At 42.4% G+C, this 27,430-nt stretch overlaps 1 protein-coding gene across 9 annotated transcripts in view; it reads right to left on the reverse strand.

Moving 5' to 3' along the window:
- Positions 1–2,287: 2,287 nt before the first annotated feature.
- The window catches only part of TJP2 (tight junction protein 2), a 138,805-nt gene continuing 113,662 nt past the window's right edge, over positions 2,288–27,430 (reverse strand). For 3 of the 9 annotated variants that reach the window (XM_009188903.4, XM_003911783.4, XM_009188902.4), the window contains 11 exons: positions 26,994–27,144; positions 22,435–22,543; positions 21,080–21,290; positions 20,188–20,375; positions 19,063–19,158; positions 18,251–18,330; positions 17,005–17,215; positions 11,043–11,143; positions 9,613–9,825; positions 4,600–4,685; positions 2,288–3,282 (listed from right to left, as the gene is read on the reverse strand). In XM_009188903.4, the coding sequence (XP_009187167.2) occupies positions 3,117–3,282; positions 4,600–4,685; positions 9,613–9,825; positions 11,043–11,143; positions 17,005–17,215; positions 18,251–18,330; positions 19,063–19,158; positions 20,188–20,375; positions 21,080–21,290; positions 22,435–22,543; positions 26,994–27,144 (1,612 nt within the window). In that variant the 3' untranslated portion in view covers positions 2,288–3,116. Of the gene's footprint in view, positions 3,283–4,599; positions 4,686–6,177; positions 6,508–8,360; positions 8,472–9,612; positions 9,826–11,042; positions 11,144–17,004; positions 17,216–18,250; positions 18,331–19,062; positions 19,159–20,187; positions 20,376–21,079; positions 21,291–22,434; positions 22,544–26,993; positions 27,145–27,430 lie in introns of all 9 variants that reach the window. The other 6 variants (XM_003911782.4, XM_009188900.4, XM_009188901.4 and 3 more) reach the window with 4 other exon arrangements.

The raw sequence follows: 27,430 nt of genomic DNA on the forward strand, positions 1-27,430 counted from the left end.
GCTGCAGGGTGGCCTACATGGTAAACGGGATGAGGGATTGTGATGGTTAGTTTTTATGCATCAGCTTGGCTGGGCCATGGTGCCCAAATATTTGGTCAAACATTATTCTGGTTGTTTCGGTAAAGGTTTTGTTGCTGTCGTTGTTGTTTTAGGAGATTAACACTTATATTGGTGGACTTTGAGTAAACCAGATTGTCCTCTGAAATGTAAGTAGGCCTCATCCAATCAGTTGAAGGCCTTAACAGAACAAAGACGGACCTCACACTAGCTAGGAGGATTGGACTGTCTCTCTCCCCTGGTTCTCCAGCCTGCTGGTCTACCCTTCAGATTTTAGACTTACCAATCTCCTACAATCCTGTATGACAATTCATTAAAATAAATCTCTCTTTATATGTATATGAAAGCTAGAACTGGCAAAATGACCCCAACTGAAAAGAGGTTCGAAGGGGACAGGGAGGATTGACTGGGAACCTCTCAAAAGACAACTGTAATTGCTTAAATGGACCGTTCCTAACCAACTTTTCTTCCTATGAAGAATTTGTTAGTGTCAAATTACTACTGATGTTAGTGACATCAGTAGCACCTGATGTCATTCTGGAAGACCCATCGCTCATCTATCTCACTGGGCTAGAAGCATAGGCATAATTCTATCACAGATGCAGGTGCCGCCGGGGCCACACTGGCTTCTGGAGAGCTGCAGAATCCTGACAGTGCAGAAACTGAACACGGCTCTCACTCATGGTCCCATCTTCCCTCTACTGATACTCTTCTCCCTGTTTCTTCATTTGCTTACCATCATTTTTTTCCATTATGTTCCATGTATACTGTAGGCAGCTTTAAATCTTTCCCAGAACCAAGGAGGGTATGAATAAAAAAGGGGGGTGAAGGTGCCGGGGGTCCATCAGGCACGCTGCTGGACATCCTCAGGAACAGAGGCACTGCCTGCATCACAAAATTGCTGGAACCAGATGACAACCTAGCTCCTGCCAAAAGCCTCCTCCCCTCCCCACCTACGTTTGCAAAGCGCTCATTCCCGGATTTAAAGAACACAACCCAACAGTATTATCGTATAGTTAACTAGTACATTTTTCTCCTTTTATTTATGGAATGTGCAAATGTTAGTCAGTGCCCTGAGGAGTGTTCAGAAATTCAAGATACATTAAATGATTTATAAGTGACAGCACCCATACTGGAAGAGACATAAACAAGGACACCTTTATAGTATAACTCAGTTACCAGTAAGCCAAATTTCTAACTCCACTAAAACACAAGCCTAACTCCTTTGTGTCAATTCATATCATAAAAGATCCTTAATGGAACCAAGACTCTTTTCTCCTTTTCCAAATTCATTGTTCTTTTTATTAATACAAGCCTAAATTCCTAACCTGTCTTGCTTAAGTTCTAAATTTATTTCAGTACTTCAAGAATTTAAGTGGTGTTTGGGCATGGTGGCTCACGCCTGTAATCCCGGCACTTTGGGAGGCAGAGGTGGGAGGATCGCTAAAGGAGTTCAAGACCAGGACCAGCCTGGGGTCAGCAAAGCAAGACCCTGTCAAAAAAAAAAAAGGGAAAGAAAGAAAAGGAGAGAGAGAGGAGGGAGGGAGGGAGGGACGGAGGGAGGAGAAAAGAAAGGAAAAGAAAAGTAGAAGAGGAAGAGTGGATGTGGGGGTGTAAATTGATGCAACTTTCCTAGGAAGCCATTTGGCAGTAAACATCAAGGGCCTTAAAAATGTTCCTATACTTTTACTCAGTAATTCTACTTCTGAGAACTTGCCTGCAGAAAAATACTGAAATGTTGATCAATGATATACGAAACTGGATTACATACAAAGAGGTGCATTTCATGTATTAAAAAAAAAGGGCAAAAAACTGGAAATAATCCCAACAGCTAACAATAGGAGAATTGTTCACTTATGAAGCAGTCATGGGATATATTGCTCTGTGGTTGTTAATGACGATGTGTGCACCACGCTTTAACTACCTTGCTGCACAGTCGTAACCACCTGAGAAACGTTAGTGATAGAAAGATAAACAGAAAAAATACGAAATAGAACTACAAACACAGTACACCCTCAAGCATCGTACACACAGACATCCACAAATACGTAATTGGAGAAAATACACCAAAATTATCTGAGGGATGGGATTATGGGTATAATTTTCTTTTTCACGTTTCCATTTTCCAATGTTCGACAAGGAGTAAGTACCCACTTCTATGATTAGGAACTGAAATAAAAGTTGTATTTAAAATAGAAAGTAGCATACAAATCCACCACAAAGAAAATTATGGATTGCAATGTATTCCTTTTTATTAAATTATAAAACTGTTGTCAATACACGTGCTTTTGGAAATAGTGTTTTCCTCAAGTATCTGCTTTTGTGCAGCACTTGGTTTTAAACAAACAAAAAATTTCAACACCAACTTCTTGGTCTCCAAGCTATTGAGCACTTATAGCCAAACTATCAAGTATAGCTATGATATATACAGTCTGAATTTAGGGAAAATATTACAAAGACAAATGCCTTGAAAAGATGACACAGTGCAGGGAAAGCTACAGCTATTAAGATGGTATAAAAACTTAGTCAAAATGTTTTAGTCCATTATGGCTCTGCCTAAAGCTTCAAAGGAAGAAAATTTAAGACACTTCTCATCCAAGGCACTTTAGAGAGTTGCAATAAAGTACTTCTTTGAATTTAGTTTGAGTCCAACAGTATTTTTTATTCCTTTTTCACATTCTGACTCACACTGAAACAGTCCTTGAAGGCAGCTATTAATGAGGAAAAATAGTTATTGCTTCTTAATATACATATTAAAAGTATGCAAACAGAATGCAGATTTTGGTCCACTGAAAGCAAGTAACAGGATCTGACTGTGGTGTTCTGCTTAATTCTGAGCAAAAAACCACAGACTCCTCTAACCCAGTCCCACAAACAGAGCCTTCAGTTCTGAATTTGCACCGGCTGTCCCCTGGGTTCTCTACGAGGACACACAAGCTAGAGTACCACCACGTCTCCATGGTGCATTCTATCTGGAGAAGAACCATCCCGGCGGCCTGGCAGGACCGGCTAGTCCGATGCCGTGGCAGGCGGGCCCGGGAGAATCCACGCTCAGACATCTATAATTCTGTGTCCCGGTATCGGGCGGACTGGCCATAGTAACCGCGCTTGGAGTGTTCCGACAGCTGCTGGCGGTACTCCTCTTCCTCGGCGTCACTGCCATAACTTCCTCTGGTATCCTGATAAAGTCTGGAAGGAGCTTTCTGTGGCTCAGGGGGTCTGGAACTAACAAAGAAAGGGTGTTAAAGACATTTTGAGCACATCCATTCCTCCGGCTGCCCAGGGAGGCATGGCTCGGAGCACAGAGGCTGAGCATACTGAGCAGATCACTTACCTCTGAGCCACATTCTACAGAGCAACCAGAGGCATCCCGGGTCCTGCTCCAGGTTCGTAATAAGTCAAATCCAATGCCCACTTGGGCGGTGAGTGAGGAAGCCGGCCAGGTGCCCCTGACCTAAGAATCTCCCTGTTGGACAGGGGGAGCCCTCCTCACCCCTAAGCTCCCTGGCTAGTCTCACCCAGCAGCGAGAGTTCTCTGTCAGTTTCAGTCTGTCATACCCAAGAACTCTTTGTTGTCAGAGGCAACCTGGTTGACTGTGTTACCATTCAACTGGTAAAGAAGAAATTTTCTTCCAGTTTCCTATTGCTGGAAAAGTAGACTTCAGCTTCCAGATAGAATGGCCACAAGAGGCCAGGTACAGTGGCTCACACCTGTAATCCCAGCATCTTGGGAAGCCGAGGCGGACGGAGGTCAGGAGTTCGAGACCAGCCTGGCCAACATGGTGAAACCCTGTCTCTATTAAAAATACCAAAATTAGCTGGGTGTGGTGGCACACACCTGTAATCTCAGCTACCTTGGAGGCCGAGGCACAAGCATCGCTTGAACCTGGGGGACAGAGGTTGCAGTGAGCTGAGATTGCACCAGTGCACTTCAGCCTGGGCGACAGTCACTCTGTCTCCAAAAAAAAAAAAAAAAAAAGAATGGCCACAAGAAAATGTGACTTTTTTTTTTTTCTATTCTCGGAAGCAGGAAGCAATCCAGTATAAAACTTCAACAGGAAGACACTGTGAACATTCCTTCTGTTTGGGTGGCATTTACCGAGACTGCTCATTTGCTTGTCACGGTCCCTTCAGACCTCAGGGCAGCACAAGTGGTCTGACTTTGCTGGATGATGCAAAGGAATTAAGAATCTTGGCTGAGAGGCAACAAACAGTGACAAGACAGGTCTAAGCCCCAGGAATTCTGCTCATGTGCTAACCATGGGCAATGTAACATAACCAGGCTCCAATGTGTCAAAAGTACTGGCTTGAAACATCGATGATTACACTTTGTCAGAGTTTTAGCACACAAGCAAACTATGCAGAAGTTTTGACTCTGTAATCTTTACAATTAAATTTGATGGAATGAGTAAGACAAACAGTCATCCTGTGGGAAAAAAATCCTCCTGTTACCCTGAAATTTGGGTAAAGGAAATTCTTTCTTTGAGCCCCAGTCCTTGAGAAGTCCCCGCCTTAGACTTGCACCTGCTGGGCAGCCCTTACCTCGTGTGCTGGGGCAGGCTGGGGTCTGGCTTGTGCGATTTGATTGGAACTGCGTAGATATCAGGATGCTTCTGGGCAATTTCGATCTGTGGTAATTAAAAAAGAAAAGAACAAGAGCAAAAGAATGAACCACTGGGCACTCTGCTTGCTGGTTTCCTGCTGGTCCCACCCTTTCCCCATATCCTACTTATTTTCCCATCCCATTTCAAGAAGAGGAAACACAGAGGCGGCTTCCTCATTTCCACGGTTATGTGCAGTACACATCAGACAGGAAAACTGCTTAAAAGGAATGGAACTTCGACACATGCTACAACCTGGATGAACCTTGAGGACATCATGCTAAGGGAAATAAGCCAATCACAAAAAGACCAATAGTGTATGATTCTACTTATAGGAGGTTCCTACACTGTCCAAGTCACAGAAAACAGAAAATAGAGGGGTGGGTGCCAGGGATTGTGGGGAGAGGAGAATGGTGAGTTAGTATTTAATGGGTATGGAGTTTCACATGGGGAGGATAAAAAATTTGGGGGATGGACGGTGGTGATGGCTGAACAGCGATGTGAAGGTACTTAATGCCGCTGAACTCAACATTTTAAAATGGTTGAGGGTGGGTGCAGTGACTCATGCCTGTAATCCCAGCACTTTGGGAGGCTGAGGAGGGTGGATTGCTTGAGCCCAGGAGTTAGAGACCAGCCTAGCAACATGACAAAACCTTGTCTCTTCAAAAAATATGAAAAATTAGCGGGGTGCAGTGGCATGTGCCTGTGGTCACGGCTATTCAGGAGGCTGAGGAGGGAGCATCTCCTGAGCCTAAGAGGTTGAGGCTGCAGTGAGCTGTGATCGCACCACTACACTCCAGCCTGGGTGACAGAGGGAGACCCTGTCTCAAACAAAACAAAACAAAACAAAAACAAAAACAAAAACAAAACAAATAAAACAAAAGAAAAAAGTGGTTGAAATGGTAAATTTTATGTTATGTATATTTTACCACAAGGAAAGAAAAATGCTCAGATGTACTGCTGTTGTTGTGCTAGACCTGAAAGAAAACTCCCACATCTACTGGGCAAATATACTCCACAGATCTTTAGTTAAATTCTTCTTTGATGTCTGAAAAGTTCTATGTGCACATGGTAAACAAATTCAAACAGCTCAGAAAGTACAACCTATGGGCCTTTCTGTTTTAGCACCCAAAGTTTGCTTGGTTTCCATGGCAAATCTGGGAGCTAATGAAGACATGTTTAAAAGAAAAGAAAAAAAAAATCACATTCTAATTAAAACGACTTCTGAGAGGCACCGATTCTCTCCTCACACTTCCTCATTCCAGAACCCTATACAAAGTCCTGTGTATAAAGAGCAGAATCTTCTTCCCCTATATTGTCAAGTTTTCTTCATTGGAAGAACAAGGGACGTGCTGGGAGCTAGCAATCTGAAGTGACACACACAGCCCCTGCCTTGGGTGCAGTGTGTGTGAACAACCCTGTCACATCTGCAGCAGTGGAAAAGGGGCTGTCCGCTGTTATACTGAAATCAGACTTATTTAAAACTCTTATTGAGGATGCGTAGTTTAAAAACAATTACCCTTGCATTCTGTGCTTCCTGGAGTTCCTGCATTCTCTGTAATCTGGCCTTGTGATCCATCTTCTCAAATATTTTGACTTTGCCCAGGACTGATTTGGGAGCATTATCTTGCTCCTCACTGCTCTCTCCCACCTCCTCACCCTCTTGAGGAGGGATGGGAGTGGAGGGCTTCAGTATAGACCGCCCAAAGGCAGGTTTTGCTGCAACAGGAGGAGGATAACCTTTGGTAGATGCCGCAGGAGTTTCATTACCAGCAACGGCAGAGGGGTTTGACTTATATTCATAGGATTTGGAGAAGTCATAGGATTCTTCTTTGTTCTGGGTTTTGGCCTGCAGAGAGCAATGACACGTTTTTACCTTGGGCTTTTAACTTTATTTTCAAATCTGTATTAGTGATTTAATACACTCCATTTCCTGATCAGTTTCCAAAGGTGGTCCACAAATGCCATTCTGACAAGGAATGTAATACAGCAGGGTAAACGGCCACTGGCCGGGCTTCCTGAGCCCTACATCCCTTCCTACGTTAGATTATCAGGAATGCCAGGAAGCCAAAAAGGAGCAGGGAAAGTGCTGGGAGGGCTGTGGTTGCCGGAGGTAAGATCAGACCTGGAATAATTTTGTTCTAGAAGAGGTTAGCATCTTGGAGAAGATCTCAGAACAATTCAGGCTTTGGGACTGCAAGAGTAGGCTTCTGAGGTCACTGCTGCACCGAGGGTACATGAGCCGGCCCAGGTGAGACCCATGTCCAGCTGAGGAATGAGACTGGGGTGGGGAGCGAGGGGAGCACTGCTTCACGCTAGCAGCCACTTCTCCTTCACACTTCGTCTTGCCCAGCTTGCAAATTTTCGCTGATGTATTTTATGAGGTCACTTATTATTATTACTTAGTACCTATCACATTTACTACTTCTGATGGCTCACACAATCAATTATGGCTTTCTTCTCATCTAAATTATTGAGTTAGGCCAGGCGCAGTGGCTCACACCTGTAATCCCAGCACTGTGGGAGGCCAAAGTGGGTGGATTACCTGAGGCCAGGAGTTCAAGATGAGCCTGGCCAACATGTTGAAACCGCGTCTCTACTAAAAATACAAAAATTAGCTGAATGTAGTGGTGCACGCATCTAAGTCCTAGCTACTCGGGAGGCTGAGGCAAGAGAATCACTTGAGCCCAGGAGGTAGAGGTTGCAGTGAGCCAAGACTGCACCACTACACTCCAGCCTGGGCAACAGAGCGAGACTCCATCTCAAAAAATAGTAACAATAAATAATAAATTATTGAGTTAAATAGATTTTATTTGGGTATAAGGAAAAACATAGAGTCATAGCTCTGATTCTGACTGGAGGTAAATAATATTTTGATATAAGCTCTTGTGTCTTTCTGTTCTGGATAATGATTATTAAACAAATAAGCAGCTCTCTTAAAGAGAGGCATTGTAAGCAGTGGTAATGATTATTCTCTTTAGCAAATCACCAGTAAGAATTATCTGGTGCATCTAGGCCGGGAGCGGTGGCTCACGCCTGTAATTCCAGCACTTTGGGAGGCTGAGGTGGGCAGATCACGAGGTCAGGAGATAGAGACCATCCTGGCTAACACGGTGAAACCCCGTCTCTACTAAAAAAAAAAAAAAAAAAATACAAAAAATTAACCGGGCGTGGTGGCGGGTGCCTGTAGTCCCAACTACTCAGGAGGCTAAGGTAGAAGAATGGCATGAACCTGGGAGGCGGAGCTTGCAGTGAGCCGAGATCAGGCCACTGCACTCCAGCCTGGGCAACAAAGCGAGACTCCGTCTCAAGAAAAAAAAAAAAAAAAAGAATTATCTGGAGCATCTAAATCAGACTGTGGACAAAAAACTTTAGCTGGACAGCAAAAGAAAAACAGATTCTGCAATTGGTGATTCTAGGTATGCAGTATTTTTTCTTTACAATCTTTTAACAACAAAAAAAATAACACTAACAGCCCTAAAATTATATGTTCTCCTAATATTGCCTTTCCTTCCTTTTTGCCCTTCCCTAATGTGGGGGATTCACCCAACAGGCCAAAAGACAGGCTCTAATAGAGAACACAGTGAGTCAGAACCGTAATTAAACACCATCTCAGTCTGCATGCTCCTCCCTGGCTGTCCAGGAGGTTCCAGAGGCATCTGCTTCCTCTTCCTTCCCATTCTGGGCTTCCCAGCCACGTACCTTGGGCGGCTCTGGCTTGAATGCTGGGGGCGGGCTATTGTCCCTAAGTTGATCGCTGCTAGCAGCCCTCCTCATCTGAGCTCGTGGCTCTGGGCTGGGTTTCCTTATGCTCTACAAGACATAAAGGTTCATTCACAACAAGAACATCCAAGCAGAGAGAATAGAGCACTCGACTGCTTTGGAGGAGTTCTGCAAACTTGAGTAAGTTCAGAAGTTGAGGTCCTGAGCCGGTGCTTCTTTACTGGACAGGCAGACACCATCACCAAATGCTTCAGACACATTTTTAAAAACTGGCTGCATCCAATGTAGAGTCTCTTCCGTTAAAGCACAGTTTTTTAAGAACTCTCTAAAAGTCTAAAATCTCTTGTGTCACTAATATCTATGTCTATAGGCATTTGGGAGTTAATTTATTCTTTACAACTTGTCTAGCATAAACTAATTTGTTGCTGTGGTAATGGTGTATTTTTCTCCCCCTTCAGTTTGTTGTTTTGGGTTTTTTGTGTTTTTTTTAGGGTAGTTCTATTTCATAAAGAAAAAAATCATTTACTGGAATGAGCTAAGATGCTAGAGAGAAATCCACAGCAATAATTATCCAAATATATGAACAATCCCATCTACAAAGATCATTATTCCAGCATTCTCTGAGGTGCAACTAATAATTGCTAACTTGGCTGTGACTTTACAGTGTCTGTCAATGTGATTTCAAGGATCCCATAAGCTATCTAATCACAGTGGATGCCCAGTACATGTGATCAGATGAAGGTTTGATCATGAACTCAAATAAAAAACTGAAATACAAGAGAGAAGGAAACTGATGGGGAAACACTCAAGAGCTTTGGCAAGATTAGAAAGGTTAAAAGCAGGATGGGGAAGAAAAGCAAGGACATCTAAGAGTACAGAGAGAAACCTAATCAAAGGTTACAAGTACATACAACAATACTGCATGGGAAGGAATGTTCCGCTAGTAATTTGGACAGCCGGCACATAAAGCCATTCTGTTTATCCGTCGCACCTGAGGGCATGGGTGTGAGGAGTGCTGGCCCCTCAAGCTCTTCTGAAGTCCACCTGCCTGTCCCACTTTCCCACAGACTCAACCATGCCAGCGTGGACTCAGAGCGAGAGACTCCCTGGAAGTCATCTGCTCCAACCCCTAGGAATGCCTTCCACAGCACCCTGAACACACAGCTGTCCACGAGAGTGCAAGGAAAACACCAGGCTCTCCTGCTCCTGCCCGTGGCCTGCCTCGCCTCACCTCCTCGTGCTGCACCGGCTCTGAGGAGCGGGTGATGGACGACACCAGCAGCTCCTCGGCTGGCTCATCCAGCTCATTGTCAGTGTAGGCGCCTCCTTCGCCGTCCGTGTCTTCAAAGTCACTGATGAGGCGGCTGTCGCAACTCAGATAGTCCGCGCCCATGGCGGTTAAGTAGGACATGCGGTCTTCAGGGTCATCATCCATCCCTTCCATCTAGAGGAATTTGTGTCGGAGGGTCAGTGGGGTCTGACGTGGCTCCTGGGAGTGGGGACTCAAGAAAATTCCCAAGGACACAGCCAAGTGACTGAAACCTTGATGTGCTCGCCAGGGAAGGCATCTTTTATTTTTCTCCCTGAAATCACTTGGCTTTGGTACAATGTTGATATTATGGACATTTTTGTGCAGGAACTCAAATTAGGGGCCCTACAGCCTATCTGTGCTACCATCCATCCTACACACCGCAGCTAAGCCACACTGCCTCAGACTGTCTTGCTTTTCTTCTGAATCCAGCTCCTTCACAGCCTGTTCTCCTGGTACCATTCTCCTAGTAGTATCAACACATGCACACTGCCTTGTGCTACACTCACATCCATGCCTCTACAAGATTCTCAGACCCTCAAAGGCAGAAGGTACGTCCTGTTCAACTTGTCCTCCCCAGGGAAGCTTGCATAGAGCCTTCCAAGCTGGAAGCACGCCATAGATGCCAGATACTTTGACTAAACATCTAGTTCTCAAAGAGCAAGACTTAGTCAATTCTGCAACAAAATCAGTCACTGTAAAGTCTCACAAAACTACTCAGTTCAGCTGGTGTACAGGATACTAGCACCAAAAGCTTCTAGAATAAAAGGGGCCACAGAATCTCCCTCTTTCCTCCCTGAAGCGCAGCCGTGTGTGAGCTATCTCCACCAGGGAGAAGCGATCCAATTCTGGAGGCCTACACAAATTCCCTAACACTCTCATATCACCCATTCAAACTCTCAGAACGATGGCACATTCTCAACCAACCTTTTTGTCTAAGTAATTCCGACTCCATTAGCTTTTCTTCTTTTTATTAATGTTTAGCCGTATTCTCCAAGTTGCTTGACCTCACCTCTCATCTGCACTCTAAGTTTCCCACGTCCTTAGTAAGCTGTGGAGCTCAGCATGAGATCTTGTAAGCTCTGATTAGTGTACTTGGAATATAACACTAGTTACTACGTTAAAAGTAAAAGGGAAGTGAATGCAGGGCTGCACACGTCACATTCTGCTCTTCTTTTAAAAGTCCCTTCATTTTTATTAGTTGATCAGAGAATTTATGAAATTTCAAACTTGATTAGCACACATGTGAGCATCACTTCAAATGGGCATGGCTTGACTACATTCACTGCCCTCTTCAGGAAAGTTTCAGAACAGGGACTCTCACCTCATAGCAGCATATCCATGCCACATACCTTTCCTTCAGAGACCCAAACCGCTTCTCCTTGCTGATGCTGAATAGTGTCCTTTAAGCTGCCGAACCAGCTATCATTGGCTGAATTTAGGTTGATTGTAGCTATAGAAATATAAACAAAAAGGTCTTCATTAATTTCCAGAGCCATGTTTATTAAGGATGCTATTTGACATAACTTATACTCATTTCTGTGATATTTGAATTAAGACTTTGGTAGACGCAAGAAAATGTTGGCATATCTTTGAATACTAAACTCCTTTTAATGAATGCAATTAAAACTATTAACCATGTAGCTGTCTGAGTTCACATTATAGGATGTGATAAAGCTAAAAATAGATTTTTAGAATGTTTATTTTCAGAAAAGCTAACTTTAAGAAATGTTTTTAAAAAGTGTTTTCGGCTGGGTGTGGTGGCTCACGCCTGTAATCTCAGCACTTTGGGAAACTGAGGCGGGCAAATTGCCTGAGGTCGGGAGTTCAAGACCATTCCTGCCACATGGTGAAACCCCATCTCTACAAAAATACAAAAATTAGCCGGGCGTGATGGCAGGTGCCTGTAATCCCAGCAACTAGGGAGGCTGAGGCAGGAGAATCCCTTGAACTCTGGAGGCGGAGGTTGCAGTGAGCCAATATCATGCCACTGCACTCCAGCCTGGGCGACAGGGCAAGAATCTGTCTCAAAAAATAAAAAAGCCAAGAACAAAAAATGTGTGTTTTCAGGAACAAAGATACATCTAAAACAAATATACGCAAGCTGCCATGGCTCATGCCTGTAATCCCAGCACTTTGGGAGGCATAGGTGAGTGGATAACTTGAGGCCAGGAGTTTGAGATCAGCCTGACCAACCCAGTCTCTACTAAAAATACCAAAATTAGCTGAGTGTGGTGACGCACACCTGTGGTGACACACACCTGTGGTTCCAGCTACTCAGGAGACTGAGGCACAAGAACTGCTTAAACCCAGGAGGTGCAGGCTGCATTGAGCCGAGATCGCACCATTGCACTCCAGCCTGGGTGACAGAGCAAGATTCTAAAGATCATTTACATAGACAGGTATATCACAAATAAGAAAAATATACACTAATATACTGTTGGCTACCTCCAATAAAATACTAAAAGTAACACTTAAACATAAAGTTGTCCCTTGGTATCTGTAGAGGATTGGTTCCAGGACACCCTCCACTTGGATACCAAAATCCACAGATGCTCAAGTCCCTGATACAAAATGACATAGTATTTGCATACGCCTTATGTACATCCTCTTATATATTTTAAATCATCTCTGGATTACTTGTAATTCCTAATACAATGTAAATGCTACACAAATCGTTGTTATACTATATTGTTTAGGGAATAATGACAAGAAAAAAAACCTGCACATGTTTAGATGTAACCATCCATTTTATCACTCAAATATTTCCTATACGTGGTTAGTTGAACTCATGGATGTGGAAACTACAGATATGGAGAGCTGACTGTATATCATTTTGATAGACTTACACATTTTAGAATATACATATGGATTAAACAAACTCAACCAGTTTTTTCTACTCAGAACAAAGTATATCTTACATAATAGCACTTACTATGCATTAATCAGTTACTTTCCAAGTACCTTACCTGAATTAGGTCATTTCATGATTACACAAACTTTGCAAGGTAGGTATTGCTATGATGCCCGTCTTATGGATGAGAAACCAAGACAGAGTAGTGAAATTAACTAGCCCAAGGCCGCACACCAAGCAAGTGTGAAGCCTGGATGCAAGCTCAGAAGATTGCTTTCAGAGCCTATGGCCTCAGTCACTACACTACATGGCCCATCTAAAACAGAAATTTACAGCACAGATATAAAATACCAACAAAGTACAACATATGCCATTTCTTCAGCAATATGTATTATGGACCTAACGGAGATAAACGAGACAAGCAAGTCGGGTAAATTTTACCCCTAAAATTATCAGACTGCAGGTAAATCAGGATTTCTTTTAAACTACATTGCCATGGCCTCTGTAATGTATTATCACTTCTAAAGCCAAAAATAACCATTAAGCAAATTTTGTGAGCAAGGATGCTTCAGGTTTTCCTCCAAGTAACATAGCTTTCTTCTGTTTAAGAAGTTCTGACAGTGACCTTGGAAAATCCTGAATGAGCTTACAATTTCCTTGGTTATTAATTATTTACAACATTGAAATACACTGATCCATTGGACAACCCGAAGAAAATGAACTTTGGTTCCATGGACTTCTATATTCCTATTATGGTACTCTGCAAAGATTACTGTGTTTTTCTCACAGCTAAAATATTATACTTAAAAATAGAAGTGAGATTTTGTACGCCAGAGACAAAATGAGGGATTTACACTAAATATATACAAAATGTTAAACAGTCTTTTAAAGCTTTATGTTGTAGCTGTCTAAGTATGGTCTGTATTCATCATAAAGAAAACTTAAAAGGGCCATTTGTGAGATGCAGGAAATATGTTCTTGCCCCTTGATAAAATAAAGAATATCACAAAACCTCTTATTGAATTCACATTAACAGTCAAGTTTATGAATAAAAATTGAGAGCTTCACAGTAGCTAACTTCCTGAGCTGCATGTAAAGGTAACATCCAACTCATGCTTTGACCCCTTTTTAACAGGCAAGTGCACAGACATGAGGCTTCCTTCCCTTGACTCTGCTGAATTAAGTACCTTTGGCTTATTATTGGATTATCTCATTCTGCTTCTCAGATTCTTTGCCTTAGAGCAACACTAGTTAATTATCTGTTGCTCCCAACCTCTGGGCTATGCCTATAACCCCTTGGATAGACTTAATCTATCTTTTGAGCTCAAGAAAGTGAAATACTGAAAGGATGCTCACTCAGCCACTGCCTTAGTTGGGAGTACTGAGGTTCTGAGGGCATGTGTGTCCAGCCCTGACATGTATGGTCAGTGCTACTTCCCCCTCCCCAGCCAATGAGGTTTGGAAGTACCAAGAACAACAGCAAAAGGTAATATCTAAGACTAGAGGGTTTAGGAAAAGGGAGAAATGGGGAATGCCTGCTAATGGGTATGGGGTGTCTTCGGGGATGATAAAAATGTTCTAAGATTGATTGATTGATTGTGATGACAGCTGTACAACTCTGAACATACTAAAACCCACTGAATTGCATACTTTTTTTTTTTTTTTTTTTTTTTTGAGACAGGATCTCATTGTCGCCCAGGTTGGAGTGCTATAGTGCAATCTCGGCTCACTGCAACCTCCAGCTCCTGGGCTCAAGTGATCCTCCCAGCTCAGCCTCCCGAGTAGCTGGGACTACAGGTACCCACCACCACGCCCAGCTAATTTTTGTATTTTTAGTAGAGACAGGGTTTCATCATGTTGCCCAGGCTGGTCTCAAACTCCTGAGCTCAAGTGACCTGCCCACCTTGGCCTCCCAATGTGCTGGGATTACAGGTGTGAGCCACCATGACCAGCTGAACTGTATACTTTCAATGGGTAAATTATATGGTATGTAAGTCAAATCTCAATAAAGCTTTTCATGTGCCTGGGTTAACAGTGGCACACTAGACACCCCTCTAAATGGGCAACCAACAGCAAAGGTATCCGGCTAGGGGGCCCAGCATCTTCCTTCTGTTTTCTGTGGTCAACCAGCTAGTCTATAATCCTTTGAGAAATCAGGAATTAAAATTCTACAATTTAGTATAAAAGGGTAGCCCCATTTGGGTCTCTAAATCCATAATTCAACTTAAATGATCTTCAAACCATGAACTGAATGTTTTGAAGACTCCAAGAAAACATGTAACTCAAAGATTGTTTTTTTAAAAAAAAAAAATTTTGTGATACGCAAATGTATTTTATAGCAAATTTTTAAAAATTGGTAGTTGGGGAGGCAAGCCTAACGCTTAAACTTATTATGACAAGTCAACTTGCTTTTGGGCAAATCTCAGAATAAAGCTTCTCCTGTTTAACTGAGAAGTACTGTAAGTACTGTAGGCCTTCAGCCTAGTTCTTCCTCTACAATGCACTGTTTCCCTTCCCGATTTCCTACATCCTCACATGAACCCCAAATTTAACTCTCTGAGGGAAGACCCTAGTCATTCAGTGTACTCAGATAAAAGCAGGGGGGAAAATAAAGTGTGGGTAGTTTTAACTTCATTTGTAATCACTTCAGCCTCAGTTTTTTAATCTGTTAAAAGGAAGGGCTACATTACGCGACCCCTTTTGGGATTAGAATATGTCTGTGCTGTAACATATGTACAATATTGGACAGTTATGGACACCATAGTTTAGTCTGGGCTCAGCCATACACCAGAATTGTGACTATGCCAAAGTGCTGGCCTTTCTTATGGCCTAATAAGACAGCACACATGTAAGGCTGTACCACTCTTCACTATATTACTAATATGTTACTATATTATTGTATAGTAATAATAATACTAGTAAAAAGGACAGAAAAGATATTGATAAACATACCAAGAGTATGAGTACTTAAGACTACATTCACAGAAATCTAGTTTATGATGGACCATTTCCTCCTCTGCATTTGGTTAAACTATCTCTCATTTGGCCACAGTGGTAAGTAGTGCATCTCTCTTTAACAAGAAAAACCAAGTTACACTAAAACAAGCATCTAATGTGAACACAATCATTCACCCCCATCCTCTCCAGTATCAGAGATATGCTAAAAATGACATGGGTGGATGATGATGGGCAATGAACTCAATAAGCTATCCTCATCCTGAGGGTATCATATCCTTGCAGTCTCCTCATGTTGCCCCCACAAAATAATGCCCCGCATGACCACAAAACTTATGTAACCCTTTAAAACTCTTAATAATCCCATATGCACAGAATTCATCATTTATATAGATAGTGAACATTTTGTTATTAAAATATGTCACGTTATTAGACCATTTTACTTTCATGAGTAATAGCAATGGGTCTTTGTTTCATGGACTTAAAAATATATTCTATTAGGTAAATCTTTAAACATGTACAAAAGTACAGATAGCAGTTTAATGAACTCCCATGTACATATCAACCAATTCAACAACTAACAGCTACCAAGTCTCGGCCAGTCTTGTCCTGTCTATAATCCCATCTACTCTCTTCACTCCAGACTATTTAGGCAAATTCCCAACATTATATTAGGTCAACCATAAATATTTTATTTAGTATGCATTCCTAAAAGAACTTTGTTTAAAAAAGATCACAATATTATTATTACACCTAACAAAGAAGAGTAATAAATCTTTAAATCATCTAATACTCAGGGTGTCCAAGTTTCTAGTTTGGAGATTTTTTTTTTTTTTTTTTTTTTTTTAAGAGACAGGGTCTTGCTCAGTCACCCAGGCAGGAGTGCAGCGGTGCCATCATGGTTCACTGCAGCCTTGAACTCCTGGCTCAAGCGATCCTCCCACCTCAGCCATAGGCATGTACCACCATGCTTGGCCCTTTATAGTAGAGACAGGATCTCACCATGCTGCTCAGGCTGGTCTCCATCTCCTGGGTTCAAGTGATCCTCCTGCCTTGGCCTCCCAAAGTGGGAGGATTACAAGTGTTACCCACCATGCCGGACAGGGATATTTTTAAATAATGAAACCAAGTTCCTTTTGCTTTGTGAGTTAATACATGTATTGATGGCGAGTACTGAACAAAGACACAATGTCTACAGAGATGTAGGTGTTCGGCCTGGCTCAATCACTAGCCTTATAGTCTCACAGGAAAATCTGAACTTCATCAAAATGGCTAACTATTACCATATCATGGATCTTTAGGATCATTTTCAAATAGACAAAATTACAAAGTTCAATATACAAATGCCATTGGTCTAACATCTCGTTTTATAGGATTAACTATTTTTCAAGGAGTCATGAACACGATTTCAAATTCTCCATTCAGATTAATTAGTCATTTCTTCTATTCTTCAATTCTCTATTTCTCATTTTTGAGCAAAGGCACAATATTTACATTTCACTTACCTGTAAAAAGGTGTGCACACGTTTTTTTAAGCTTGTTGGCTTGATCAAATAACTTTCGAGAACTTTTGTTGGACGCTGGATTTAACCTTTGTCTCATGGTTTTGACACCTTGTCTGGAGTCTGGGTTGAAAAAAATCACAATTGGGAACCACTGGGTGTAATTCAACAGGTCCACAGCTTTCGGAGTCACATCCAGTAGTGCATGCTTATCCTGTTACAAATGGGGAACAGTTATATAAATGGGTATATAAAGTAATATAGCATCAAAGACTTTGTTTTAATAAGTAAAGGCTGTATGAGACATATCTTGTTTGTTTATTTATTTACTTATTTGAGATGAAGTCCCGCTCTGTTGCCCAGGCTGGAGTGCAGGGGTGCAATCTCAGCTCACTGTGACCTCCGACTCCCGGGTTCAAGCAATTCTCCTGTCTCAGCCTCCTGAGTAGCTGGGATTACAGATGCCCACCACCACCATGGCCAGCTAATTTTTGTATTTTTTGTAGAGACAGGGTTTCACCATGTTGGCCAGGCTGGTCTCAAACTCCTGACTTGAGGTGATCGCCTGCCTCTGCCTCCCAAAGTGCTGGGATTACAGGTGTGAACCACCATACCCGGCCTATCTTGTAAATTTAAATCAAGAAGCAGAACACATTTCCTTCCACATAATGCCCACTTCAATATTATCAATGTGTTAGAACTTCTGATAAAATGAATTAACACATTATTTGGTATAATGCTGAGAACTCTGAAAAAAAAAAAAACAGTATGTTGCTGCCAGAAAACAGTGACTGGTTTCCACACAGTGAAATGGTTTGCATTCACATTGTCTTTTTTTTTTTTTTTTTTTTTTTGAGATGGAGTTTTGCTCTCGTCGCCCAGGCTGGAGTGCAATGGTGCCATCTCGGCTCACTGCAACCTCCGCCTCCTGGGTTCAAGCGATTCTCCTGCCTCAGCCTCCTGAGTAGCTGGGACTACAGGCACCTGCCACCACGCCCGGCTAATTATAATTTTAGTAGAGACAGGGTTTCACCATGTTGGCCAGGCCGGTCTCTAACTCCCGACCTTAGGTGATCTACCCGCTTCAGCCTCTCAAAGGGCTGGGATTACAGGTGTGAGCCACTGCACCTGGCCAATTTTTTATTATTAACATTTAATGATTAAGGTACAGATACTATTCTAAAAGTGACTGCAGCAAACCATGATCTAATTATTTCTGAGAACATGGTCTGTGGATGAATTTTCTCACCTGTTCAATAATTTGCCTCACGGTATTTAACCGGACCACTCCGGTGGATTTCTCAGATCCTGCATCTTTTGGTTCCGTTTCTGCAAAAGCAAAAGCAGGGAGCTAAATAATTGTTTAGAAAACGGTGACAATCAAATACTCCCACCTAGCATCAGCAATGACGGCACACCTGACATTAGGTGCCTCCTAAAGAGATTCAGTGGGAAGGACCCACACAGCCTGCTTAGCGGAAATCTAATCGTGAAGAAGCGGTTAGGCCAGTCCAACAGGAAGCATTCTAGGAGACAACTAGCTTGGATTCTTCAAAACATCAGTGTAACAAAATTATTTAGGAAAAAAGAGGGGACTGGAAAGACATAAAAATCACAAAAAGACATAAAAGTCAAATGTCATGAATGATCCTTGGTTGTATCCTGAATTAAAAAAAAAAAAAAAAAAGCTATGAAGCACATAACTAGGATGAAAATGTGGAAAATGGACTATATACAAAATTACACTGTATCAATGTGTTATCTTTCTTGGCTGTGATAATGGTATCGCAGTTATGTGGGAGAAAGTCCTTGTTCTTAGGAGATTCCCACAAGTATTCCGGGATAAAGTGTTATAAATGATTCTGCAGAAATATTTGAAAGAGTTTGTGTGTGTGTGTCTATGGTGCAAGGAGTGGGTGAGAGAAAGTGCATGAAAAATGTTAGCAACTGGTGATTCCAGGTGAAGGGTACGTGGGTGTTCACGATTCTTCCAACTCCTCTGTTAGAAATTTTTCAAAATAAAAATATGGGAGAGAAAAAATAAAACACTGACAGACTTACTAGCAGTTTGAAACCAGTCAGGTAACTCATTTGCCAATTTTTCCATTGCTATATCAGCTATGGGGCCGAATAAGACCACAGGTCTCTTGAAACCAGCTGAAATGACAAGAAAGGCCGTTAAAGCATACACACTTGCCTAGCTGTTAAGATAAGCAGTACAAGTATTATATGGGCTTTTGATAACATAACTAAATGAGAGAAACTGTGGTTTCTACCACCCCCAACTCAGCTTGGCTCTGTCCTGAAGAATATGCCTTCACTATCCTCACCATTTAAAACAATTTTTTTCTTTTCATTCAACCACATACTAACCTAGATATATTTTCTTTAAGAGACAAGATCTCACTATGCTGCCCAGACTAAACTCAAACTCCTAGGCTCAAGCGATCCTCCTACCTCAAGCTTCCTGAGTAGCTGGGACTACACTGCCTAGCTCCTCACCACTTTTAAACACAAACTTTGCCACTGATAATATATGGAAACGTTTTTAATTTTTTGCAGAGATGAGGTCTCACTATATTGCCCAGGTTAGTCTTGAACTTCTGAGCTCCAGTGATCGTCCCACCTTGGCCTCCCAAAGTGCTAGGATTACAGGCGTAGATGCAGTCCCAGCCAATATGGGAAATTTTTGTGACATTATTCAAAGCATTTTTAGAGTTGCAGAAATAAGCCTGAATTTAGGAATTGGAACAGCTTTTTATAAATCATGCTCCTTGTTGAGTTCAACTCTACAACCTTTGGCATAATAGTTTTCTATAGTTAAATTTGACCACACAGTCTGAAAATGAGAGTCTGAACGTTAGAACTGACCACAGTCTGAAAATGAAGGTGAACAGTTAGAACCTGACCATACAGTCTGAAAATGAAGGTGAACAGTTAGAACCTGACCATACAGTCTGAAAATGAAGGTGAACAGTTAGAACCTGATGACTGCTGTCCTGTGAAAAATGAAGTGAACAGTTGAAGACCTGACTACAGTCTGAAAATGAAGGTGAGTGGTTAGAGCCACAGCCACACAGTCAGTCTGAGGTGAACAGTTAGAACTTGACCATACAGTCTGAAAATGAAGACGAACAGGCTCAGAGCCCAGTCAGATCATTTCCAGGCCCCATGTTGCTTCCTCACCTTCTCGCAGCAAAACCCTTTCATAAGCCGGGAATTTGGTGCTGACAGACACAACGGCTGTAAGGTCTTCCCGACTTTTCCTCAGGTTCTTCTTCACCCCAGACCTCTGGCCACGCATTCTCCAGAAATCTGCCCTGTCCCCAGCATTGTCTCTCTGGGCATTCTGAACACTGGCCATTTGTTCAGCTCTGAGAAGAAACCATGGGAAGTAAATCTCTAAAGCCAGAAAACGCAGCAAACATACATTTCATTAATCAAATCCAATCGATTTTACTTCTGAGCTCAGAGAAGACTCCGCTTGACAATGAAGAAGTTTCAGAGGGTGGGAAATGTGGGGACCGTCACTTCCAAATGGGAGCAGAAAAAGGCTGGGTCTCTATGAAATCTACCAGAAATGGCTCAGCAATAAACATGTGAAATCTGGCTCATTCTGATATGCCGGTACACTGTACACACCACACCTGGAACTCCTGCTCAAATACAGGCCTCTTTTCTAGGTTCCTGCACTGTCAGCCAAATACCAAGTGTTCACTGGGGTGCATAAGCCTCTCCAAGGATGGAGACGGGACACCAGACAAGGGTACCTTGTCTCTAAGAGGTGCGCTGGCATGCTATGGCCATTCAGTATCTCTCTTGTACACGGTATAAGGCAGTAGACGCTCTTTAGGAAGTTGTTCAAACAGCCACATGCAACAACCAACCACATGATGCTAAATTTACTCACAACAAACCAGCTGGTGGCTATTTACAATTCACGCCACTCTCCATAAACAAGAAACAGATGATGACATGTAATGAACTCATGTGGGGTTTCCTTTTGCGGGGAGGGGGCCTGTAGTTTTCTGCAGGGGGAAGGATTAAAAGGGGTGTGTGAGAATGCGATCTCTGTTACCTGCTCTTGTTGGGGATTAAGCCTTTCTCCAACTCGTTCCCAATCCTCACAGCCAGCCAGTGGCCCAGTTTGCCATCATACAGTGTGTCTACCACTCGGAAGACCTCCCCCCTGGTGAAGGCCAGGCTCTGTGGAGTTTCCTTCTCACATTCAAAGTGGCTTCTTATAAAAAATGAATCCCCTCTGCCACAAGCCAGGATGTCTCTATACACTGAAAGACAAAAGCATTGTTTGTTGCATTCAGCTTAGTACAAGTTAAAAGTATTAGACACTCAACACAGCTTCTCCCATCTCTGATCTCCCCTTTACCTTCCTTCCATTCAGTGCACAAGTCCTATGGGAATCACAGCTCCAACAGGAACAAGGACAAACGACCAGCTTCACGGCTTGCTGCAATGGTTATTTTTATTTCAACTTGACCGGGCCATGAAATGACCAGGTATTTGGTCAGACTTTATTCTAGGTCTTTCTCTGAGGGTGTTTTTGAATGAGAGTCACGTATAAATGGGTAGACTGAGCAAAGAAGATCGCCCTCCCCGATGCGGGTGGGCCTCATCCAATCAGTTGAGGGTCTGAAGAGAATGAAAATCAGACCCATTCTCAATTAAGAGGAAACTACTCTTCCTGCCTGATGGCCTTCGAAAGGCGACATCAGCTCTTTTCCCTGCCTTTGTACTGGAACTACACCATTGGCTCTCTGGGTTCTCAGCCCTTCAGACTGAGACTAGAACTAAATCACTGGCTCTCCTGAGTCTCTACCTTGACCATTTTCACTGCAGATCTTGGCACTTGCCAGTCCCCATAATTATGTGAGCCAATTCTTTACAATAAATCTCTTTCTCTCCTATTGATTCCAGTATCTCCTATCGGTTCTGTTTCTCTGGAGAACTTGATTAACACAGTCGCCAATCAAACTCTGAAGCAGACAAGGAAGATACTCTCAACCCTCACTTCACAGATTAGAACAAGGCCTGGAAAGGCGAAACAACTTGTCAGACTGGCCGGGGGTAACAGGGGCACCAGCCAGCAGCCATGGCCTTTGCACCTGTCATATGTAAACTCACTAATAACTCCAGGCAGAACGTAAGGCTGCATCACTGTTCAGGAAGGCAGTTTTATTCCAAAATGACACAACTAGTAAAATTATTTCAGTGCATGCATAGAAAACATTTTTATGGAAAAGTTAAATGGCACCCAGATTTTCTTCACACACCTAGGACCCAAGGATTAGGTGTTGAGATCCATCTCAATTTTTTATTACCCAGATTTGCCTATTCTGATACCAAGACACCTCTCTCATCCTTCCCACTCCCCACCCCCAACCCCAACAAAACTAAATGCCCACACTTGCTCACCATCGGCTCGGCTCTGAGCTAAAATGGTCACCATTTCACCTTTAGGGATTTCTAACAGGTAGAGAACGGCATCTTCCCGCACTAGTCCTCTGAAATCCTGTGTGTTCACCTATTAGGAAGGAAAAACAGAAAGAGAGAAAAAAAAGAAAAAACAGAGAAGTTTATAGTAAGGTGCCACTGAGCCTTTTGTTTGTTTTCATCAGGGCCTGACCAGAGCAAAGCCAACACGTAAATGAGTCCTTAATGTCACTATTCAAGCCCTCCCACCCAGCACCTTGCTATGGGCCTGGGCACTATACCTTCTGGCCTCCCCACACTGCCAACCGCACCTTAGAGATAAGCCATTGAAGCAAGGATCTGTCACCAGATCAGATTAGAATTTCTTGTGGTTGTTTCCATCCATGTCCCTTCTGTGAGTCTCTCACAGAGGTGGCCAAGAAGGTAATACACAAGTATGAAACAGATAACTATAATGCAATAGGGAGTGTTGGGGTCTGTGGCAAATGAGTATGCTGGCCCAGCATTCACGCTAATTTTAAACGGTTCAAATAAAAGTGTGCAAATAAAGACTCTGACCAATTCCACCCTTCTCCTATAGCTTCTATCACCTAAAAGTGTTTAACATGTGTTTATAAAATTGAAAGGTATTTATCAAATTAAAGAGCCTCAGCCTTATAGTTAGAAAGCAAGTAAAATTGAAATGCAGCACAAAGAACAAGACATTTTAAAATCATAGTGCTACATCTTTTTTTTTTTTTTTTTTTTTTTTTTTGAGATGGAGTCTCCCTTTGTTGCCCAGGCTGGAGTGCAATGGCGCGATCTTTGGCTCACTGCAACTTCTGCTTTCTGGATTCAAGCAATTCTTCTCCCTCAGCCTCCCCAAGTAGCTGGGACTACAGGCATGTGCCACCACATCCAGCTAATTTTCTTTTTGTATTTTTAGTAGAGACGAGGTTTCACCATGTTGGCCAGGCTGGTCTCGAACTCTTGACCTCAGGTGATCTGCCCACCTTGGCCTCCAAAGTGCTGGCATTACATGCGTGAGCCACCACGCCCGGCCCATAGTTCTATTATGTTTAAGCCTATTTTAAAACAGAATTATAAATAAGTAAAATACGAAAATCATAGTAAAGTACCTGATGTTAATAATATTTTGTAGAAATAAAGATATAAAATTCCTATGAAATATTTTCTTCAGTCATTGACAAATCCTTTTAATCACAAGAGTAATGCTTTATTAAAGAAGAAACTTATCCTTAGTTGGGTGGGCTTTAATTAAGGCCAAAATCTATGAGTAAGTGAAAGTTGGCATTAGACTAAAACTAATTTGGTGCTTTTAAAATAAAGTGATGTGCTAACGCAATCGAGTTAATTTTTCCTTTGAAACAGTATTTAGTATTTCAGGTTCGTCTCTGTCCCCCAATTAGGGATCATCCCATTTTGGTATCCTTTCTTGTGCCATTTGTTTATCTACATCTGTATCTACATACAGCCATATTATATATTTTTTTTTTTTTTTTTTGAGACGGAGTCTTGCTCTGTCACCCAGGCTGGAGTGCTGTGGCCGGATCTCAGCTCACTGCAAGCTCCGCCTCCCGGGTTCCCGCCATTCTCCTGCCTCAGCCTCCGGAGTAGCTGGGACTACAGGCGCCCGCCACCTCGCCCGGCTAGTTTTTTTGTATGTTTTTAGTAGAGACGGGGTTTCACCGTGTTCGCCAGGATGGTCTCGATCTCCTGACCTCGTGATCCGCCCGTCTCGGCCTCCCAAAGTGCTGGGATTACAGGCTTGAGCCACCGCGCCCGGCCCCATATTATATTTTTACATGTACTATATATGCTTATATTTATTTATTTAAATAAGACAGGGCCACAAGGCTGGAGGAGGACCTTGGGAGTCCTTCAGTCCATCTCTCTGGCCACAAGAGATTGACCTTAGGTCAGGCTCGATCACAGTCTTCGATAGCCAAAAACTATAATGGTCAAAATGAAAGCACACATGGTAGCTACATTTGAAAAATCTACACGGTTAATAACCAAACTTAGAAGTCTTTTTTCTCTTTTCCATCCCATAAAAGTTTCTGAAAGAGAAATGACAATGCTATCAGATAAATAACATGCAAAGAGCAGTTAAGTCAAACAGGAATAAGCAAAAGCACATATATTTCCATTATTAATAAGGAACATACATATCCTGCTCATGCCTTCATTCCACCCGTCAAGCTGTTACCTTTGCAAAACAAAGAGCCACACTTAAAAACCCCACAACAGAAGAAAGTGATTAGCATGTGTATAAGGCTCACTTTATATATTCAATTTGGCCATGAAAAGGAGCATTGAAACAAATTAAAGTAGAAAAAGGCTAGGGCAGCACTTTTCTACTTGAAGGTTACATTGAACAGTCCTTTCCAATAAATATCCTCTTTGATTAGCTGTTTAGTAGTCTACAGGGTCTAGCCATGTCTGCTGTGAGCCTGAAGAGGATCCTGTATCAGCCACAGCTTAGTATTGTGCAGCAGCTTCTCCGTCCTTGTAGGCAAACTCAATCTTTTTCACCCCTTTCTAGAACTGAAAGTTTCTTTTGTAGTCAACAGAAAATTTATTCGCACCCAAGAAACGAGGACCACCTATTGCCTGACCTCCACATGGGATGACTGCAAAAGAAGCCAGTTCCCAGAGTTCCTTCCATGTTGCCAGGGTGATAACAAGAAACAAAACACCTTAAGTAAAAATGCTGATACCATGACTTTTTATCCATGGAAGCGACTCTCCCCAACTAACAACTTACAGAGAGGTCTGACTGCCAAGCCTCTAGGTGAATTCACTACTTTTCTTCACGGAAATTTAGAAAATCTCCCAACCCCTCAACGTACAAAAATATTTTATCCTTGAACCTTAATGAGCAAAGGCTCCAAATTTCTAGCTATCATCCTATGGCCTCACACTAGTTAGAAAAAATGTCTTTTTTCTTCATTAGCATATATGCAAAGAGTAAACTGGTATGAGCTGGCACTCAGATGGGTTTTCATCAGTAACATTTGGCGAGTGGTATTTCTTAGGATCATGCAGTACCATGAGGTTCGTGCAGCTACAGTCTTCTAGGATCCTGACCGGGGCCAAGGAGGGTCTAGAATTTCACCGGAAAGCTTTGGCAAAGCTCACGATCAAGGTTTGCCCTTCATCTGCTCCACAAATGAAATCCGAACTACTGCAATGGGTCCAAGAAGGAAGGGGGCTGCCTGCTTTTGTACTTTGCTGCCTGCTTCCTTGAGAATTCTAGAACTTTTTTCTCCCCTCTCCTTGGAGCCTAGAAGCCCCTACCAAACCCTTTAGTTTACTACAGATGTACTTTTTACTAACATTAACAAGAAAAAAAAAAAAAAACTTATATATATGAACTGCAAGTTTGCAGAAGCAGAACGAAATTTCCAATGAATACAGTTAACAAGCGGGCGCGGTGGCTCATGCCTGTAATCCCAGCACTTTGGGATTGGGTGGATTGCTTGAGCTCAGGAGCTCGAGATCAGCCTGGGCAACATGGCGAAACCCTGTGTCTACTAAAAAGACAAAAATTAAGCGGGCACCTGTAATCCCAGCTACTGGGGAGGCTAAGGACTAGGAATTGATTGAACCCAGGAGGCGGAGGTTGCAGTGATCTGAGATAGCACCACTGCACGCCAGCCTGGTGACAGAGCGAGACTGTCAAAAAAAGACAGTTCCCTAGTATTCTATATTTTTATTGTAAGTAGGTACTTGATGTTCTTGAAATTTATTCTGAAGTCAACAAAGAATGCTACACACACACACGCAAGTTATTTTTTATTTCTTTAACAGATTATACTAACACGTAGTAACTTTAAATGTATCAATATTTGATTAACCAGGAATTCCCTTTCCTGGACAATTTTAGATGTAAATAACATTGAGTAGCAGCTATTTGTTATCTTCCAATAAGAAAAAAGAATGGACACTGACCTTCCTATTCGGTGCCAGGGAACTCTGCTAGGTGCCTTGTAAGTGTTACCTGGTCTAATCTTCCCAGGGTCCCTGAGAGGCAGGTATTCTCATCCCCATTAAACAGATACAGAAACCCGAGTCTCAGGGTGAACCAGGGTCACAGAGCTAATAAGAGGCTGGAACGAAATTCAAATCACCCAGTCTGATGCCAACACTCACCTTTGTTCAATTACAGGACACTGCCTTAAGAAAGATGGCAGTCAGGGGGAACACAGTGAAAAAAAGCAAAAATCAGAAAGATCTTTTTGAAAAATCTTTCCTGTAAGTGCTTACTTAGAGTCTCCATGTTTTCACACTAATCAGACTAATAAAATCTTGGCAAGAACTGAAACACTATCACTTCTCACGGATACATGGATGAGTTCTGGGTTCCAAGACCAACAGGACCCATTTGAGGAATACAGAGACTTCAATGCTGGGCATTAACAAACTCGCAGCTGCTCTATTTCACCAGCTGAACCACTTTCTCTTCCCTTACAGAAAGAACACCCAGAAAAGCACACCCCTTACAAGTAACTTCTAGAAAAGAGCTGGACTGTTCTTACCTTCAGAATCTGGTCTCCTTCTTGAAGGCCCTCCTGCTCTGCCGAGGTCCCCTCTTGAATGCCAGCAACAAATATCCCAACATCATTGCCACCAGCCAACCGGAGGCCCACGCTGTCTCCCTTTTTGAACCTTACCATTTTGGTATTAGGGCTGCAATAGGTTCCGTTTCAGAAAGGAAAGATGGGAGATATTTTTTAAAAGGGAGAACAAATTTAGCAAACGAGAGATTTAATTTCTTCTAGCTATACAGTAATTTATAGTTTACAAAGCCCTTTCATTTTTCTCATATATCTCATATATCCTACAATTTTATCTTTCTTGGGACCATGAGACGAGTATCAGTAGGTCCCTGTTACTGGTGAAGACGTAGAATTACAGAATCTTTATGGCAACGCAGTCAAGATGAGAAAGCAAATAAAGGGCAGAGTTAGGGCTA

The sequence above is a fragment of the Papio anubis genome, chromosome 13 (assembly GCF_008728515.1).
Source record: "Papio anubis isolate 15944 chromosome 13, Panubis1.0, whole genome shotgun sequence".
In the NCBI taxonomy this organism is placed as follows: Eukaryota; Metazoa; Chordata; class Mammalia; order Primates; family Cercopithecidae; genus Papio; species Papio anubis.